The sequence below is a fragment of the Heterocephalus glaber genome, unplaced genomic scaffold (assembly GCF_053883595.1).
Source record: "Heterocephalus glaber isolate CG9 unplaced genomic scaffold, H.glaber_assembly_v1.0 deba00000546, whole genome shotgun sequence".
Classification (NCBI taxonomy): Eukaryota; Metazoa; Chordata; class Mammalia; order Rodentia; family Bathyergidae; genus Heterocephalus; species Heterocephalus glaber.
Genome location: NW_028258147.1, coordinates 36,754,845 through 36,774,303, shown reverse-complemented (window position 1 = coordinate 36,774,303; position 19,459 = coordinate 36,754,845). Strand labels below are relative to the sequence as shown.

Below are 19,459 nucleotides of genomic sequence, written 5' to 3'. Positions count from 1 at the left end.
GTCCTGAGGGCTTCACTGACAAATTATACAAGAGCTTTACAGGGGAACTAATGACACTACTGTTTAAATCCTTCAGTGAAATTGGAAGTGAATCAATACTCCTGAATTCATTCCAGGAAACAAGCATCACCTTGATCCCCAAAGCAAAGAAAGACCCAACTGAAAATGAGAACAATAGGCCAATCTCACTAATGAACGTAGATGTAAAAATCCTTACTAAGATACTGGCAAATAGAATGCAGAAAATCATCAAGAAGATCATACACCGTGGCCAAGTGGGATTCATCCCAGGGATGCAGGGATGGTTCAACACATGCAAATCGATCAATGTAATACACTATATCTATAGAGCCAAGGACAAAAACCATATGATCATCTCAATAGATGCAGAAAAAAACATTTGACAAAATCCAATATCCATTTATGATAAAACCCTACAAAAAATTGGAATTGCTGGTCTCTACCTCAATCTCATAAAAGCCATCTAAGAGAAACAAACAGCCAATATCATACTTACTGGTCAAAAACTGAAATCCTTCACAGTAAATTGAGGAACAAGACAAGGATGTCCACTATCACCACTCCTTTTCAATATAGTTTTGGAAACATTGGCCACAGCAATTTGACAAGAGAAAGAAATTAAAGTAATAAAGATGGGAAATGGAAAAGTCAAATTGTCATTATTTGCAGAAGACATGATTCTCTATATAGAAGACCCCAAGAACTCCACCAAAAGTCTTCTAGACTTAATAACCAAATTCAGTAAACTGGCTGGATACAAGGTCAACAAACAAAAATCAATAACTTTCCTCTATAAACTGAGAGAGAAATAGGGCAAACAATTCCTTTCACAATAACATTAAAAACATTGAACTACTTAGGAATCAACCTAACTAAAAAATCAAAGACCTCTTTTCCGAAAACTGTAGCACTCTGAAAAGAGAGATTGAATGTGACATCAGAAAATGGAAAGACATCCCTTGCTACTGGGTAGGAAGAATAAACATAGTGAAAATTGCATACTTTCAAAACTGGTATATTGATACCATGCAATTCCACTTGAAATCCCAGCATCATGTTTCACTGACCTTGAACAAACAATCCAAAAATTTATTTGAAAGAAGAGAGCTAGAACAGCAAAAGCAAGTCTAGGCAAGAGAGACATGGCAGGGTATATCACAACCCCCAACTTGAAACAATACTACAAAGCTACTGTGATAAAAACAGCATGGTACTGGCAAAGACTCAGACCTGAGGACCAGTGGAACAGATTAGAAGATGCAGAAACAGCTCCAGACACACTCGGGCACCTCCTCTTTGACAAAGGAGCCAAATACCAACACTGGAGGAGAGATAGCCTCTCTAATAAATGGTGCTGGGAAAATTGGATTTCAACTTGCCAAAGATTAAAACTAGACCTATATCTTTCACCATGCACTAAACTAAAATCAAAATGGATTAAATCTAAATATTCAAACAGAAATGCTGAGCCATCTGGAAGAGTGGTTAGGAAGAACTCTTGAAGAAATTGGTGTAGGAAAAGATTTTTTGAACAAAACCTCAGTAGCCCGTGAACTAGGACAAGCCAGCAACAAGTGGGATCTCTTCTTACTGAAAAGCTTCTGCAAGGCAAGAGAAACCACCAACAGTATGAAGAGACAACCCACAATATGGGAAAAAATTTTCAACAGCTGTCCTTCAGATGAAGGTCTATTATCTAGAATCTATAAAGAACTTAAAAAATCATACCTCCCAAATTTAAAGACCCAATCTAAAAATGTACATCTGTAATGAACACACATTTCTCAGACAAACAAGTAGAAATAGCAAATAATCATATGAAAAAATGTTCTATATCACTGGTCATTCGAGAGATGCAAATGAAAACAATGGTGAGATTCCACCTTGCTCCAGAAAGAATGACTGCTATCATGAAATCAACCAAATAACAAATGCTGGCGGGGCTGTGGGGAAAGAGGAAACCTACTCCACTGCTGGTGGGAGTGTAGACTGGTGCAACCACTGTGGAAATCAGTATGGAGATACCTCAAAGAACTAGGACTGGAAGTCCCATTTGATCCAGCTATTCCCCTGCTGGGTATCTTCCCCAAAGAATTAAAAGAATCATACAACAGCAATATATGTGCACCCATGTTCATAGCAGCACAATGTATAGTAGCTAAAACTTGGAAGCAACCCAATTGACCATCAACTGGAGACTGGATAAGAAAATGTGTTTTTTTTTATAAAATAGATTACTACTCAGCCATAAAAAATGAGAAATTAGAGACATTTATAGATAAATGGATGCACACTGAGACCAAACTCTTAAGTGAAATAAATAGGTCACACATGTAAATACCGAATAGTTTCTGTACTATGAGAAACTGAAAATGTAAATAAGAACTAAAAGGTATAATAGATAATGTGAAGTAGGAAGAAAATGGGCAAAGGGGAAATGGAACTGAGAGGGGTAGGAAAAGGAAATAAGGGAATAGAAAAAATATGAAAAAAGGAAAAGTGGAAACAAAGTCTTTGTAAATAGGGAGGGATCGCAGGGTTCAAGGGAGGGCAGGGGAATTGGAAAAAACTATGAACCAAAACAGATTATGTATTGGTGCAAATTTCCAATGATGAATGTCATTATATTGTATACCTAAAATGTACCAATAAAATTCATTAAAAAAAGTAAAATAGAAATATGTTTTGACCATAACATTAAATGAAGTAAATCAAATGCACAAGCTTAAACACTGCATGGTATATCTTATATAATTAACTCATTAGATAAATAAAGTGCAATATAAAAGACAGATAATAGGAAAAAAGAGAGTTAAAAATTTACTGTAACCCAGCATGGACAATGTGTCTAAAAGTTTACCTTGATTAACTATAATTGTCATCTGTTTTATATGTATTTTGTCATATTAACCTTGTTATCTGTACGCATGATAATTAACTTTATAAAGACTTATAAGATAAATAAGTGAATCTGACATTAGCAGAAAGAAAAAAGAAGAGTTGAGAGGAAGGAAAAAATAATTGAGACATTTTATGTAAGCATACCAGTTCCTCACAATAAATGTAATTATTAAGTACTTTAAATATATAATAAAATTTTAGAAAAATAAAACAAAACTAGATTGTCAAGCATGCAGAATCTGAGGTGATGTGAATAGGAAAGTTTGTCTGCTGTAATAGCATTTTATGTTCCTCTGTTTTGTATTCTATGAAAGCATCTATCTTTTAATGTTCAGCCTCTGGTACTCACCCACTCTTGAATATTGACCCTTCTACCTGATAACACATTGCCATAATTGTATTTCTTGAAATTTTCATTATTTAGAAAGATCTAAGGGATCAAATTCAGGTTACTCCCCTGTGGCTGACTCTAGTTCATGATATTTTCTGTCCACAATCTCCCATTAGCATATTTCCTTTGAAGCATGAAGCTAATAATGAGCATGGAAGATTTGGCCCTTGCTCTACTCGTGGCCAACAGTCTACTATTTCCCTAGTTTTCTTTATCTTGGAAAGATCCTTTATGCCTGATTTGTAAGATGAAAATAAATTAAGCAAACAGAGATTCTAGGCTGTTTATAGTCACTTTGTATGGGTTAACAGAGGCTAAGCATCAAGCACTCTCCCAGCTCAGGATGAAGCCCTGAACTTCAAGATGCTCATTTGATTGTGACTGTTTCTCCATTCTTTTAATATCATGAAGTGTGCTTGGTTTCAGCTTCTACTGTAGAAATACAAGAAGGTAATGAGCAGCATCCAATACACATATAAGTCAACTGTTTCAAAGAAAAGATTAAAAGAAGTGTTAGGTTAATTTAAATGAAGCGAGGCCAAGCCTAATTTGCAAGCTTAAATTTCTAAACCATTTTTCACTTCCTGAAAACAGTACAGAAATCTGAATTTGATACATGTTTCTGCCTGAAGAATGAATTAAAAATCACTTTTAGACATTTGAACTATATATTTCATAGTAACAAAAATAACTTACTGAAGGCAGCTGATCTTACCATTGTATTTACTAAGCATCTTCTTTACATGTTAGGAGCTGGGGAGCTGGGTGGAGGAAAGTGCCTCCTGTGACCTCTATCCCTTCATCCCTTTTGTGCACTTACCCTATGTGTTTTCACAGGCATACATATGTCTGCAGTCGTGTAGCCCGGGTGATGCCATCAAAGTCTGGGGTCCAGTTTGTCGAACATTTCTGCAGTGATGGTGACAAGCTTTGAAAAATAACTTGCTTGACAACTACATTTGTCTACCAAATTATCTTGGAACAGAAAATATTATCAATAGAGATGTTTCTACTCCAACTCTCCTGAAAGTCACTTCTGCACTCAGGACAAGGTTTAATAAGGAACCTGTGGATGGAAAGGAATATATTACTTATGTATTGTATCCCTTCTGTTCTGTTCTTTTCTACAGAGACTGAAGGAATTAAAGCAACGAGAGTTTGCTCGAAATGTAGCTTCCAAGTCATGGAAAGATGAGAAAAAACAAGAAAAAGCACTTAAAAGGCTTCATCAGCTGGCTGAGTTAAGGCAGCAATCTGAGTGGTAAGAGTTAGAGGAATTTGAGATGGTTCAGAAGTCTGTTCAGCTTGAAGGGAAATTTCCATGATAAAATAATAAATTTCAATTTACTATAGCCATGTAAAATTGTAATTAATCAACAGATAATGTCTGTGGGAAACTACTTCTAATAGTTAAATGTTTATAAATTAATCACTTTTGCCACTAATTTTTAAATTTTGCAATAATAATTTAAAAAACCATAACTAACAAAGCATTTTTTGGGAAATATGTCTTCTGTATATTCTCCTGTGTATGTTTGAGTCTAAAATAAATGACAGTATCACTGACTACAAACAACATGTAATTAATGCAGTTAAATTTCCCACACAGTGCCATTTAAATTGATAATTATAATATAACAAGCATTTCACTAATACATTCTTGTAGCTGAAAAATAGCAGTTTTACAAAAGCTTGGAACTACTCAGTGTTTCAAGTTGTTACCTGGAAAGCAATTAAATTTGCAGATTGTTATTTGTGTTCATATGAATCATAATGTATAACACTAACAGCTAATTAATGTGGTTGACAGCAACATAGTTAAATGTGAAATTTATAGATCTGTGCTAGAATTTAAATCCCTGTTGTTTAAGTGGAAAACAATGTACAACAACAGAAATGAACAGCTTAATTATATTACTACAGAATATTAGACTTCAAATGGTATTCTAAGGAAATATTTGGTTTTTAGGATCAATTAGAAGTGAAAATAGTATTAGTTTGAACATATTCATATTTGTAGAACTCAGAATAATTTAATTGACATCAATACACATAGTAATCATATTAAAAATGAAATAGAAATTTAGTTTAAAGAAAAACCAGAAGTTTAGTATGTATCCAAAGATGAGGTTAACACGAAAATGCATTCTCTGATCTTCCATAAAATTAAAGAGGAGGGAAACACATTAGGTACAGAGTTTATGTCAGCCAACACAACATCAAACATTTTGCCAATAAGTTATAGGCTAGTCCTTATTAAAACAAGACTTCAGGTGGGGGATTTAGCTCAGTGGTTCCACCACCTGCCCCGTTAGTGTTAGTGCAAGTACCCCAGTTCAATCCCCGTTAACAAAACAAAAAACAATACAAAAAAAAGAGACTTAGAAGGGCAAGTCATATATTTGTTAGGGTAGGACAGAGAAAAGAAAATCTAAGAAAGGTATCAATTCCTGCATGATTACTTATGAGATACAATAAATCAGACCATAATAAATGTGGCAATCCCCACCACTGAAAACATCCTTAAAACAGGTGCTCTTTAGGCCAGGCCAGAGTTGCCTGGCTCTGTATCAAGTCTGAATAGCCTTAACAAACACATTCTCTATTTCATTGTGGGAAAAGTAACAAAGGATGGCAGGAACCTCGATAATAGCATGGTGATGAGGACAGATGATAGCGTTAAATGGATGGTGTCAATGACAATGATGTTTTTGTTTAAATTTCTAAGTTTACCAGAGCCACTCATTGAGAGGCCTCCATATTGTAAGATTCACTCCATTAAGTATTAGGTGTCCCTCTGGAGACTTTCTTTACTACGCAAAGCAAACCTAGCACACCTGGGTTTGTACTGTTTACAAAGAAGGTAGGCTTTATAGATTGCAATGTATCCATAATGTCAGGAAAAAGACAAATGTTGAAACTTCTAGATACAGAACATAAAACTGGGATAATTATTTCTTCTTTCATAATACTTATCTTCCATTCTCTAGCCAACTGGTCTATCTTTTAAAACAATCCCATGACCTAAGGGAAGTTACACAACAAAATTATTAAATAATTTTATTTTGGCCACTGAATTATGAGAGGAAAGTTAAAAATGAAACAAAAAGGAAAAATATCATCAACATTACTTACTCTTTACTTCTTTGTCCTTTGTCCTCACAATCAGGGCTTCTGAGTAGTGTAATCTAGATAACAAGATTCTGCTATGACCCCGTGGAAAAGACAGGAGAATTTACTAACAGTAAGAATATTTGAATCAGACAGATGAACAAATGATAGCAGAAGTCTGGTAATGAAGTTTCTATTTGGGATAGAGTGGAATAGAGCTAGAAGGTAGGGGAAACATGCAGATGTTTGTCAATTCATACAAACTTTCCAATACAGTTCTTGGGATCTAATGTGGTATCCGGTGACTATAGTTGATAATACTCTATTATTTACTCAAAATTTACTAACATGGTGGTGTATATTAGTATCCTTACCCTTTCCCCACACACACATACGCACTGGTAAATATGTGTGATAATGAATATGTCAATTAACTTTATCACGGTAATAATTGCACAATGTACACATAAATCAAAACATCATGCCATACATCTAGAGTAAATATAACTTTTATTTGTCAATTATACCACAATAAAGCTGGAAAAATTAAAGCTTTAATAGTGTTATAGGGCCAAGGATTTAGCTCAGTGGCACCATGCCTGCCTAGCAAGCGATAGGTCCTGACTTCGATTTCCAGTACCCCCCCAAAAAATATATATGTATATAAATTATAATGCATAAACTTATATTGAAATATTAATAAACACAACAAGGATAGAAAATTGGGATTTTCCAAAACAAGAGAGAAAATCAGATTTGAGATAAGGGAAATTGAGGTTTACAAAGCAACAAGGTCAAAAGTTTAAAGAATGAAAATGAGATATAAAGAATAACTATGAGAATAAAAATGCTAAACCATCTAAAAACCTATAATTACAACTGCAGAGTATGTTGAAAAATAAGAACAAAAAGCTAAGAGCAAAATATAATGTAAAATCAATAAGGGCAGAGAATTTTAAAATATTTAAAAGAATGTGAGAATAGAAGCTTGCACATTAGAGAGATAAATAGTAAAACAAAACAGCAAAAAAGGAGAGAACATTTAGATTAACCTAAATCAAAGAAGAATTTACAGAAAACAATGCCAGGAAATTAAGCAAAAACATTACTAAGGAAAATGTATATTTAAAATATAATATAAAAATACTATAATATTTGTATCATAAAGGAACTTGGAAGAGAAAAGCAATAGCATAGGTACATTAGATGTTTGGAATAATTTCTGCTGAGTGTAATTCTTAATAATAACAAATTGATGAAGGGTCACGGAACCGGTAACTTAATTTAGAGATATAGATCTTAATCCAATGTGTGGCCACAAATGTGGAAGAGTATCTTTAACAACAGGCAAAGTTGAGGGTTGTAGCTATTTCTGAACTTCATTCTTTTATCCTCAGGCTGCAGACACTTTAAAAGGCCAGTTACTTAAAAGTACGTGTAAATACTGAATAGTTTCTCTGGTGTGAAAAACTAAATGTGTAAATAAGGATCAAAATGTATAACTGATATTGTGAAATAGGAAGAAAACATCTAAAGGGGTTGGAGAAGTGGGAAGGGTAAGGGAAAGGAAAGAAGGAAAAAGAAAAAAATGTGAGAAAAGGAATAAATGGAAACAAAGTCTTTATAAATAGGGAAGGGTGGAAGGGATGAAGGGAGGGGAGGGGAATGGGGAAAAAATAAGAACCAAGATGCATCATGTAAAGCTATAAGATCCTGATGATGAATGTAACTGTATTGTATACCTAAAATGTACCAATAAACTTAATGAAAAAAAATCCTAAAAGGCCAGTTACTACACTAAATCTCTATGCTCTTTATTTTTCTTTAGGTTTGAAAAAAATTCAATAACCCACACACTGTCTTAAAATATTTCTATCCATTTATCATACTAATAAAGGGAAATTATTGTGAGAAACAAGAAGATCATTCTTATTTTGAAACTACTATTAGGAACAGAATACAGTTTTAGAAAATTTATAAATTTGATTTTCCAAAAGATTCAAGGAAATGCTATAACCCTATATTAACAGCCATTAACTCATGCACGAAAGAGATATATGAAAGCATTGAAAACTAAAGCATGACTAAAATTATTGCTTCCAAATTTGAATCCATATGGACATAATAAACAACAGATTGAAATAATGTAAAAAAAGAAGTCAGTATAATCAAAATTGAATACAAGAGATTCTCCCTAAACTATAGCAAAAGGCTAAAGACAGTAAAGTTCTGTAATAAGTAGTGAAACCTCAAGCATATAGTTAGGAATGCCAGTAATTTTAGCATACATGCCCTAGTATGAGAAAGAAGAACAAGAATGAAGCAGTAATCAGAAAAATTAGAAAAGAAAATGTACTGTAGATGAATAAAGTTAAATTGAAAGTGCCTCAGAAGTAATACTAAAATTTAACCAAAAGAAATCAACTTCTAGCTGTGTTCTGTGCTCTGGTAAATATAAAATAAATAACATATGGGAAAAACATAATGTTTATATATGAAATATTAAAAATTTAGTTTTTATAAATAAAAAGAAAAATTATGCTGATATCATTTAAAAAATAAATAAAAGTAGGCTAATTATACATGCCTGAAATATTTCAAAATGAATAAATCAAAGTGTATGAAACTGGGTGCATAAACTAAACGCTACTGCAGAGTTCTATGCTAATTGGCCAAATAGTCATAAGTGAAACCAACAACAAATTTTTTAAAAAGGACACAAAGCACTTCTCTTCTTTGTAATTTAAACATTGTGTTGTGAATATATACAGTATACTGTTTTAATATTTTATATTCAAGAAACAAATGACTGAATAAAAATTAAAAATCTAAAATAGAAATAAAATAAATGTGTTTTCCAGCAAACAGTAAAAGACAAAAGGAAAGAAAGCAAAAAAATAGATAAATAACAGGATTTATTGCCTAACCTCAGTGAATACTTGCTTTGTAGTAGAAGGTTTATAGATAGAATTCTACAGGGACAAATAATTTTTAGCTAAAGTGTGTCATCTCCTATATATACAGCATTTGCTTTTCAGTTTCTCAATTACTAATGAAGCACAATTGAATGAATACTCTTTCAAGACCTTTAAAAACAAAACATACATGCACAAAAGGTAGGATTTTAGGTAGAATCAGAAGGAAAGATTTCAAAATCATTGTAAATGAGAAAGCTAGGAAGTATGCGTACTTCTTATGTATTAACTATAGTTAGTCAAACTAGTGACTAGTCATAGAGAAGGAACTTAGTATTTTGTTTCAAATGGAAATAAACGAGAGAATTCCAAAACTGAAAAACCAAAAAATTTAAAATGCTAGAATTTATACAGAAAAGCAAATTGAAGAATACTTTTGTACTTTAGAAGTAAATTTTATTTTAGTTCCTATTTAATGTGAATGCACTGATTGGAAAATTATGAAAGTTTAAATCTGTACTCAATAATGGATAAGTTCCAGAGGACATACATTTTATGTACCTAATTATTTTCAGCACTAGCAAAATATATTCATTCACTATTTTTTTTTACTAATTTCTAAATAAAACATTTAACAGTGCTTTTTACAAATAGCCACACTAAAAGTCATACTGGCTTGTACACGCATGATAAAATAGTTGTATTACAGAAGACGTAATTAGTTCATAAATAGTTGAATAACTCATCATAGAAACAATATGAAATGCTCACATGTAGGTAAGGTTCAAAATCGAGTGTATTAATTATTTAAATGTTTATTGTGTTTACAGTGTTTCTGGGAATGGACCAGCATACAAAGCCCCCAGGATAGCCATAGAAAAGCAAATCCAGCAGGGAATTTTCACAGTTAAGAGTGGCAGAAAGGTATCCTGCATGAAGAGTGCTTTTCTCCTTAAGGGAAAGAATATCTCCAGAAGCACTTCTGACAAACAGCGTTTTACCATGCCGAGCAGACACCAGTTACCATCAGACAGGCGTTGTGTGTTTGGCAATCGAATACCACACACACCTTCTGATCTCAGTAATGCAAACCACAGGACTGGCATATCATTTTCATTCTCTAAAAAAGTGCATCTGAAGTTAGAATCTTCAGCACCAGCTTTCAGGGAGAACACAGAAGAAACCTATGATTGTAACAAGTCACCCCCTTATAAAACAAAGCAAACTGTGGAGAAATGTGAGTGTTGCAGGATTGCAAAGGATGCACACCTCACTAAGGCAGAAGACCGAAATGTCTCACCAAGCCCTGTGGAGAGTGTTTTACACAATACCTTTACCAGGAGCTCTAATATTTTGCAAGACAAAAATAACTCCATTGACAAGACACTAGAAGATTCCATTGGAATTCAGGCTTCTTTCTCAAAATCTAACATTCACCTTTCAGATGAGGATTTTATTCCTTCCAGCAGAGAGAAAGAAACTAGAAATATATTGAAGAACTCTTCAGAAAATTGCATGAATCACCCATGCCAAGAAAGTGCTTCCTTCAGCCCAGCAAACATTTACAAGTGCAGGGATGCCAGGATATTTGAATGTGTAGATGATTTTTTGTTACCGGAGATGAGTGAACAAAAAAATATAGTACATTTGAATGGCAATTCCAGTGTGGAGAAGAGAGGACAATCTTTAAATAAAAGTGAAAATATTAGCACAAATAGGCAAAGAGTTCTAAGAGAAGGATGTCCCCACGATGTGACGTCCAAGCCATTGCCTTTTCTTCATGTACAAAGCAAGGATGGCCATACCACTCTCCAGTGGCCTACAGAACTTCTGCTCTTCACAAAAACAGAGCCCTGTATCTCTTATGGCTGCAACCCATTGTATTTTGATTTCAAGCTTTCTCGAAACACAAGGGATGTCCATAATCCAGAGGATTTAGAAACAGAATTGGGCAAGGAAGCCTTGGAAATGAAAACAAAACTAGAAAGCCAAGTCTCAGGTTTAGTTAAAGACCAACAACAATTTATCCAAGAAGATAATCAATCGATCAAACCAAAGATGATCCTAGCTAATGCAGATTGGGAAAATTTCCAGAGAAAATGTAATTTGGGCTACAATGATTCAGATCCTAATAAAAGTGAACAAAATTTCAGTGCAAGTAATTTAGAATTGAAAAATCCTGAAGTGCCTGCGTACCTTGATGCATCTCTAAAGGACTGTGTAGGAGAGAACAATGACACTGATAATGAGTTTAAGGACCCTTCAAGATCCCATTGGCAAAGCTGTGGAGGAATAGTTCTAAATGATGAAAATGAGGGCCTATCCTTTCCTCCTTGCATCTCTAGGACCAAGAAGCATAAGCTGATTTCCTGCAACCCTCATTCAATGTTTGAAGAAGAAAACCAACTCACCTGGAATTCTAGTCCTTATGTATTTGGGAGCCACAGTGGCCAGGGGAAGGACTGCAGTATAATTTTGAATAGCAACAAAATCAACATGACCGCTAGTGTTTCTGGATGTGGAAACCAAAGCTACAAGGGATGTTTTGCCAAGTCATCTCAGAGGGGACATTCCAGCCCTTTGGACCAATCCTTGAGCAGTACGTCCAGCCTGAGAAACAATTGTTCACGTCATAAATCTAATAGTAGCAGCAATAGTGATTTGCTCTATTTTTGCAAAAGAGAACACAGATCAGTAGAAAGCCACAAATGGAAGCCCGGAAAGCACACCTGCCTCTATTTGTCCCATCAGATGACAAAGAACAATGGTCTGCAGTCTGAAATGCAGAGACACAGGAACTGCAAATTGTGGGAATCACTGAAGAATAAAACATACTTAAGACACAGACATTGCCACTGCCAAGAACGACATAAATTGGGTAAAAATCAACAATTTTCAGGGCTAAAATCCATGAGAATCATCCATTGTGATTCCTGCTCAGAGGTTTCCTGTGCTCGACACACTGAAAAATCACCTGATTTCCAGGGACCTCAGCACAGAAAATTGGGCTCTTATCCAAGACAGAGGATTTATTACTTAAATAAAAGCAAAAGAAGTCAAGAATCCTTGGGCGGCCATCATGTCTGTGACCGGAGGAAAGCTGAGCACAGGCAGTGTGACTCAGGGACTATCAGCTACCTTCTAAGGACCTCTTCCACAGAACCTCCAGAAACCACAGAGCCAAAAGTTTCAGGAGAGACGAGCCCCCTGACAGCCAAAAACCTTTTAGAAAGAGTACACGCAAAGAAGTGTCAAGAACAATCAACAAATTTGGTGGTCTTTTCATCCAGTTGTAAAAGTGAATCTGAGGCTTATTCACAAATCCCAGGCACAAGTCAACTCATACCACCAGTTTGTAACAGATCAACAATACTGTTACCTGAAGAAACACAACACACAAGTGGAAGAAAGCACGATAATAAAAGCAATGCAGTTCAAAGGTCTACTAAGAAAGACAAAATCAAAAGCTCACAGGCAAATCATTGTACTGCTTTAGCAGACACCAAACCTGATAACTGTCTTTCTAAAGATATAATTCATGTAGTAGCAGAGTCTCAGTCACTAAACAGAAAAAAGAACCCAAGAAAAAACCAACAATCAAAATCTTTAACTAGTAAAGTCCAGGCTTTTATTCAAAGCCATGACCCAGTACCAAATGATTTTCCTGGTGTTTTTCCATCTAATAGATATACTGGCATAACTGATTCAACAGAGACCAAAGAGGACCAAATAAATCTAGATGTACAGGATGTAAGGATGCATATGAATCATGCAGAGGGGAATATAAACACTTACTATGACAGAACTGTGCAGAAGCATGACAAAGTGGAAGATGAATTACAAATGTGTCATAAATCTCTCTCCCCCCCTTTAATTCAACAGCCCATAACATTTTCCCCGGATGAAATAGATAAATATAAGCTTCTGCAGCTACAGGCCCAGCAGCATATGCAGAAACAGGTCCTGTCAAAGCATCTTCGAGTGTTACCCGCTGCAGGACCCACTGCCTTCTCTCCAGCCTCTGCTGTACAGACGGTTCCTGTCCACCAGCACACGTCTGTCACCACCATCCACCACACTTTCCTGCAGCATTTTGCTGTGTCTGCTGCCATAAGTTCCCACAGTAGTCACCTCCCCTTTGCTCATCTCCATCCTCTTTCACAGTCACATTTTACTCCTATTTCATTTTCAACTCTGACTCCAACCATCGTCCCTGCACACCCCACTTTCTTAGCAGGCCATCCTCTGCATTTAGTCACTGCAGCCCCTTTTCCCCCATCTCACATAAAACTTCAGCCCCATCCCCCAGTAGCATTTATCCCCACATTGTTTGGCCCTCACTTAAATCCAGCCACAACTTCTATCATTCAATTGAATCCTTTAATCCAACCAGTGTTCCAAGGTCAAGATCTTTTCCATCAGTCTTACTCCAGCCAGATGCAACAGTTACATGGAGTCAAAGAGGCCTTAAATGTGCCAACTCACTTGAACTAATATGTGTTAAAACTCCGCTTGTGGATAAATAAATTGTCACTACCTATGAAATGATATCTAATTATTACAAGGTTTAAAGAATGGGTGCCAATTCAAAATGCTACTAATATATAAATATAAACTATATTACCAATATTCAAACAGGAACGTTTTATTTTAACCAGTAAAAATAATAGGCAAATATAAAATAATTTTATGGAAGGGTAGAGGGGAAAGTGTTAAAGAATATTTTTGGACAAGTTCTCACACAATATTAAAAATGATAAAAGAAAAACATTCAGGCAGATCACTGATATTACAAAGAAAAATAAATAAAATGCCATGTTCTTGCTGTGTTCTGTGTGAATGAAAGAATGAATGTACATTTGATTTTATTGATCAGCTATTAATAAACGGTCAGTAAAATAAATCCATTGGTAAAGATAATTCCTATGGCTAACTGTTGGCTGAACTTTCAATGTAATATGTCACTATTTTCATAGGAAACAAGAGATGGCAAGAAATCTACTTTTATTTATTTAGTTTTTGGTACCAGGGATTGAACTCAGGACCTTGTGCTTGTGAGGCAGGCAGCAGAATCACTGAGTTAAATCCCCAGCTCGCAAGAAATCTACTTTTGAATGAAAGTCTTTTATGAAATATGGTTTAACTTCATTCCATATTAATTTATGTGTTATTATTTTATTATAAAAGTAACATCTAAAATTAAGAATGTTTGAATTTGCATTAGAAAATGTTTGAACTTGTTAGTGTTTGGCAATGACAATAACAAAGAAAATATACTCAGAATAACATCTTGAATATATTGACCTAAGTTTCAAATAGTCCAATGATCAAAACATTAAGTTTTCCTTATTCTTCTATTCAGAAACCTTACCGTGTTCAGCCAACATATGCATAAGCATAGAGGTTAAATGTTTGGAAATGTCAATATTTGTACATACTTATTGAGACAGTTTATAGAGCATTTGGTCTGTTTTATTTGTTGTACTGGATATTCATAAAACATAATGAATGATGCTGAATCAAATGACTATTCATGATTTCAAATATTCATTCAAAGTGTCTTCTGACCCATAAAAGTTGGACTTCTTATGTCTACACTTGTGAATAGCCATCCACTTAGGCTTATTGTTTTATATTCTGAAAATAAAAAATAGTAACTTGTGTGACTGCACCTTCCCCGTAAGTATGGGTTTCAATGAAAAGCAGACTACACGGAGAAGGGAGCGATCAGTCATTTAATGCTGCCTATGTTTGCCTCTAGAAGGTGCAAGGAACATTTCATCATCTTTGGCGTCAGAGAAGATAGCCATATTCACCAATGATAGGTTTATGTAGTCAGTCTAAGCTCTTGGATCACAGTACTCCACTTAAGGTTCACAAATGTATTTTGAGATCAATATAATCTTTCCCCATTTTAATGAGGACAATTAAATTTCAAGATAAAATGAATACTTAGTAAACAATAAAAAAGATATCTTTCATGTATACAGAGACAGATGAAAGAAAAATGAAAATAGAAAAATGAATTGGAAATATTAACATAGAAATAGTTTCCATAATAACCCTAGAAACAAGGAGATCGAGGATTTTGATGGAGATAGAGCAGAGACAAAGTCTAGCTCACTTGAATAGAAAGAAAATGAAAGAAAAATATCAAATAACAAGAAACCCTATTGTGTGGAGCTCCGTAAAAGTGATCATACAAGCCACTAATGAACATGGGACAAATCCACAAGGAAGTAAAACCAGTCAGATATTTATTATAAAAATACCTACAAATTGCCCAGAAGATAAAAATAATCTGAACAACTATTTACCAAAGCAGATCATAAAGCTGACCTACCGTCAAGATGGAGTAACCATGGGAATTCACTAGAAGTCCTATTATGGAAAAGACAGTGTATCTGATTATTTTTTATAATAGTCTTGGTGACCATTTACCCTCTCAGAAGGTTAAAGAGAGAACTATTTACTGGATATTTATATTTTATTTTTGTTTTTGAGACAAGATCTCACTGTGCAGCTCAGGCTGGCCTTGAACTCACTATATGGGCCAAGCTAGCCTTAAACTTGTAGCAATCCTCCTCCTGCCTCAGCCTCCCAAGTGCTGGGATTACAGGAATACACCCCCAAGCCTGGCTGGATATTTGGTTTTGACCAGAAAAGATATATTGATAGAAATTGATGGCTTAGCAAGGACTATTCCAGTTTATGCTAACATTGATGAAAGTGCTCACTAGAGGCTCTGTCTTGTACTGAGGGAAAGCAGATGTCATAATTTGAACAAAACATAACATGTACCCTGAGGTAAGAAATGATAACGGTTGGGACTTTATACAAGGAGGAAAGGTAGAATTAAAAATCTTATTTCTATCAAATCAGTTATTGAAGGAAGGGCCATGTGCCAATTTTATTTTTTAGTTTGCTTGAAGAGAAAAACACTCTTGAAAAAAATGAAAGAATTCCACAGATAGGTTGAATTCTAAAATAGATCAATTTAAAAATATTCATTGTGAAAGATTATATTTTCAGTATTATCTACTTCCAATTATTTGATGGCTGATTTGGGGCATTAAATTTCTTTTCCTATTGCCTGAAACCTATGGGATCATTCTCTTTATGAGATTACTCTGTCATATTTAGCTTATGGAGGTAAATGTCAAACTGTATATGCTCAATTAAACAATTTTTAAGTGAAGTCTGTACAATACACACACATGCAGCACACGCATAAGCACACACTCATCTATGCATTTTTCTTAGAGGTTAAGAACTAGTACACAGCAGAAAGCCTCTCTGGATCTTTAAATAACAAATTCTGTTTTAAATAACAAATTTTTTGTATGTAAGACTAAGAATTTAGGAAAGTTTGTCATCTTACTAATTCTATGTCAAATTCAGCAATAAAAATACAATTGGAGTTAAAAAATTGTGCTCCAAAATTCTCAAGTTCATCTTGGTAAATGTTATAAATATAGTAAAACACAGGAAATGGTTAAAATAAAAAGAATGATTTAGAAAATTCTTAATTCCCAGGGCTTTTTTTGTAGGGAGACATTTCACACAGTGATTCTCCTGAATTTCTGTTTCACTTACAGAAAATGGATTTGACATTGATTCTTTTTCTTTAGTTGCAATCAGTACTTAAAGGAATCTTTCTATTATCACTGAATAGAAATATATTCAAAGAAACTAATCCTATAAGTCTTTCTCATTAGATGGAATATTTAGTGAAATTATTCAGGATCATGTTGCTGGATCTATTGCCTTACTTTATGAATTCTCATTTTCTTACACAGTTCCCAATGATGGCAACAACACAGCTTCTGAATTTTATAATCACTGAAGCTTATCCATAAGCACTATGTATTTTAAGCATTCAGAACAATCACTGGAGATGCAGAGGTGGCTCTATCAATTAGAACATTACCTGGTATTCCAGTACTCTAGATGTGCATGAACAGAGCATTCAGATGCCTTCCCCAAGATGGGTGGACAATTAACACTATCCACACTGTGAAATAATATTGCTCATTACTTCATGCCACATTTCTCAATATTTCCTTTAGAAATTCCCATGAGTTTTCAGAAGGACTGTTAAATATTCTGAATAAAAACGAGTGAATATCAGATTGAGTTTTCTAAAAAAAACACAATGGAAAGGGGCCACATATCACAGACCATTGTACATAGTTAACATACTTCGGGGCAAAACTGAACTAGTGTTGTGTCTGGTGCAGTAGAAGCAGAGTTCATAAAGAAGTTTAATTTTGAGTCTTTATATTAGATGAGCTCCTGAAGATAAATATGCACTAATGGGCAAATAGAAACATTATTGAAACAAGTGGGTAACCAGTTACATTCAGAAGTCAGAAAAACACATGGTTGCCCTTTGTGTCTCAGTCTGAGATCACTTCAATAAGGTGAGAATTTTTCTATTAAAATATGAGCTTTCCTACCAGTAAGCCTGGGTTTAGAGGCTTTTCAAAGGTTTATCATTTAATTTCAGCAAAAATATTATCCATTTCTTCTACTAGGTAGACAGTTCAGGAGAGTTGCTGTATTTCTTGGAATTAAGCTATATTAAAATGGAAACAATGGCTGAATGGGTTAAGTTTAGAATAAGTTGATATTAGAGAAGTAAGCCAAGGGTCTTTTCATTCTATACAGCTTTGTAGAGGAGGGATACCTCCACTTTCAAATTCCTTTCTCGAAATCACCTCCTCATTTTGCAATCCACTACCATTTCCACAAGAGCAAGGATATTGTACCAGAAACAAAAAAGAAGTCAAGAAAAATGGAAAAATTAAAATACGTGTGTGTATGTAAGTGTGCATATGTGTGTTCTTAAAAAATATAATCTTCAGTCTTCAGTTGTAGATCTTGTACTGTGTTCAAAATAGTGACTTTTTAGCATTTTTCAGAATATATTCACATATTGAAACGTCGCTTTCAGGAAGATTTTCTTATCCACCATGCAAAATTGTCAATTCCTTTAATATGTGAGACTATAAATAGTTGATAATGTATATTGGTTATGCAGCTACTGTCAGCAAACTTCCAACTTGTTCAATTCTATTTATAATATTTAATTTATAATTAGACTGAGTGATAGTCTGGCAATATGACACATCAACAGATAATTTTATTTTATATTTTCTGTTCAAAGCATTTTTTATCTTATACTGTGGCTAAGTCAATTGCACTATTGTTCATTCAAAGCAGCTTTTTTAGGTTCAATAAATTACTTGGACTGTAGTTCAATGCAATAATATTTTTTTAAAAAAGAGCTTAATGGTATAGAAGTATTAGTCATGTATTTATAACAGAAGCATACCAAAATATAAGAATAAAATCAAGTACAAATGGTGTGGACATATTCTGAATTTTACACTGCTGGATTAAAATGCATTTAACATTTTATTTATTACTGTATATATTTATAATATATATTTAAAACCTGGGATTTCTTAGACTATTTCTTAATATTTGAGTGTTATAAAACTGTTTCCTCAGACTTAAAATGAATATAACTTTAAAAATTCTACTGATGTATTCTTTGTTAAAACCTGATACCATATACATAAAGTACTATTTCCTCTATGTTTTCTTTTTAAAAATGTGATCTATACTTCAAAATACTCTGACAAAACTCTATCAAAAATTTCAATATTTATTCTCTAATAATACAATACAATAATTTTAATGTAAACTTTGAAAATGCTTTAATAAAAAATTCTAATAAGCTGCTATTCTCAAAAGGACTCAAGTTTCTAAGAGATTAGTCAACTGTGACATATGGTGTCAGCAAATAATGTCATTATTTGTCCTCTCTGGATCTTCTCATTCTTTGCCTCCTTCCCATCCAAAACAACTACAAGAGCTCCCTCATCTCTGGTATTTGTTATTTTATTGTAATATGTTTGCAACATCTAGAGATGAGACATTCCTAGGGATGAAGACCGGAAGCTCTGTGATTACTGAATCATACCTCTCCCTTCCCTTCCCTTTACCTTCCAACAAGCTGTCATCAGATCCCAAAGTCCCTTGGTTCTGTTTTTTAACTGAGAGTGTTGTCACTACCAGTACATGCATGGAAACAGATCTCTGCAATGAACTC

The 19,459-nt window shown here is 34.2% G+C and overlaps 1 protein-coding gene across 1 annotated transcript in view; it reads left to right on the top strand.

Moving 5' to 3' along the window:
- The window catches only part of Znf804b (zinc finger protein 804B), a 569,039-nt gene extending 550,242 nt beyond the window's left edge, over window positions 1–18,797 (top strand). The window contains exons 3-4 of the mRNA XM_087204744.1: window positions 4,444–4,574; window positions 10,170–18,797. Coding sequence (XP_087060870.1) covers window positions 4,444–4,574; window positions 10,170–13,833 — 3,795 coding nt within the window. The 3' untranslated portion in view covers window positions 13,834–18,797. The remainder of the gene's footprint in view (window positions 1–4,443; window positions 4,575–10,169) is intronic.
- The last annotated feature ends 662 nt before the right edge of the window (window positions 18,798–19,459 follow it).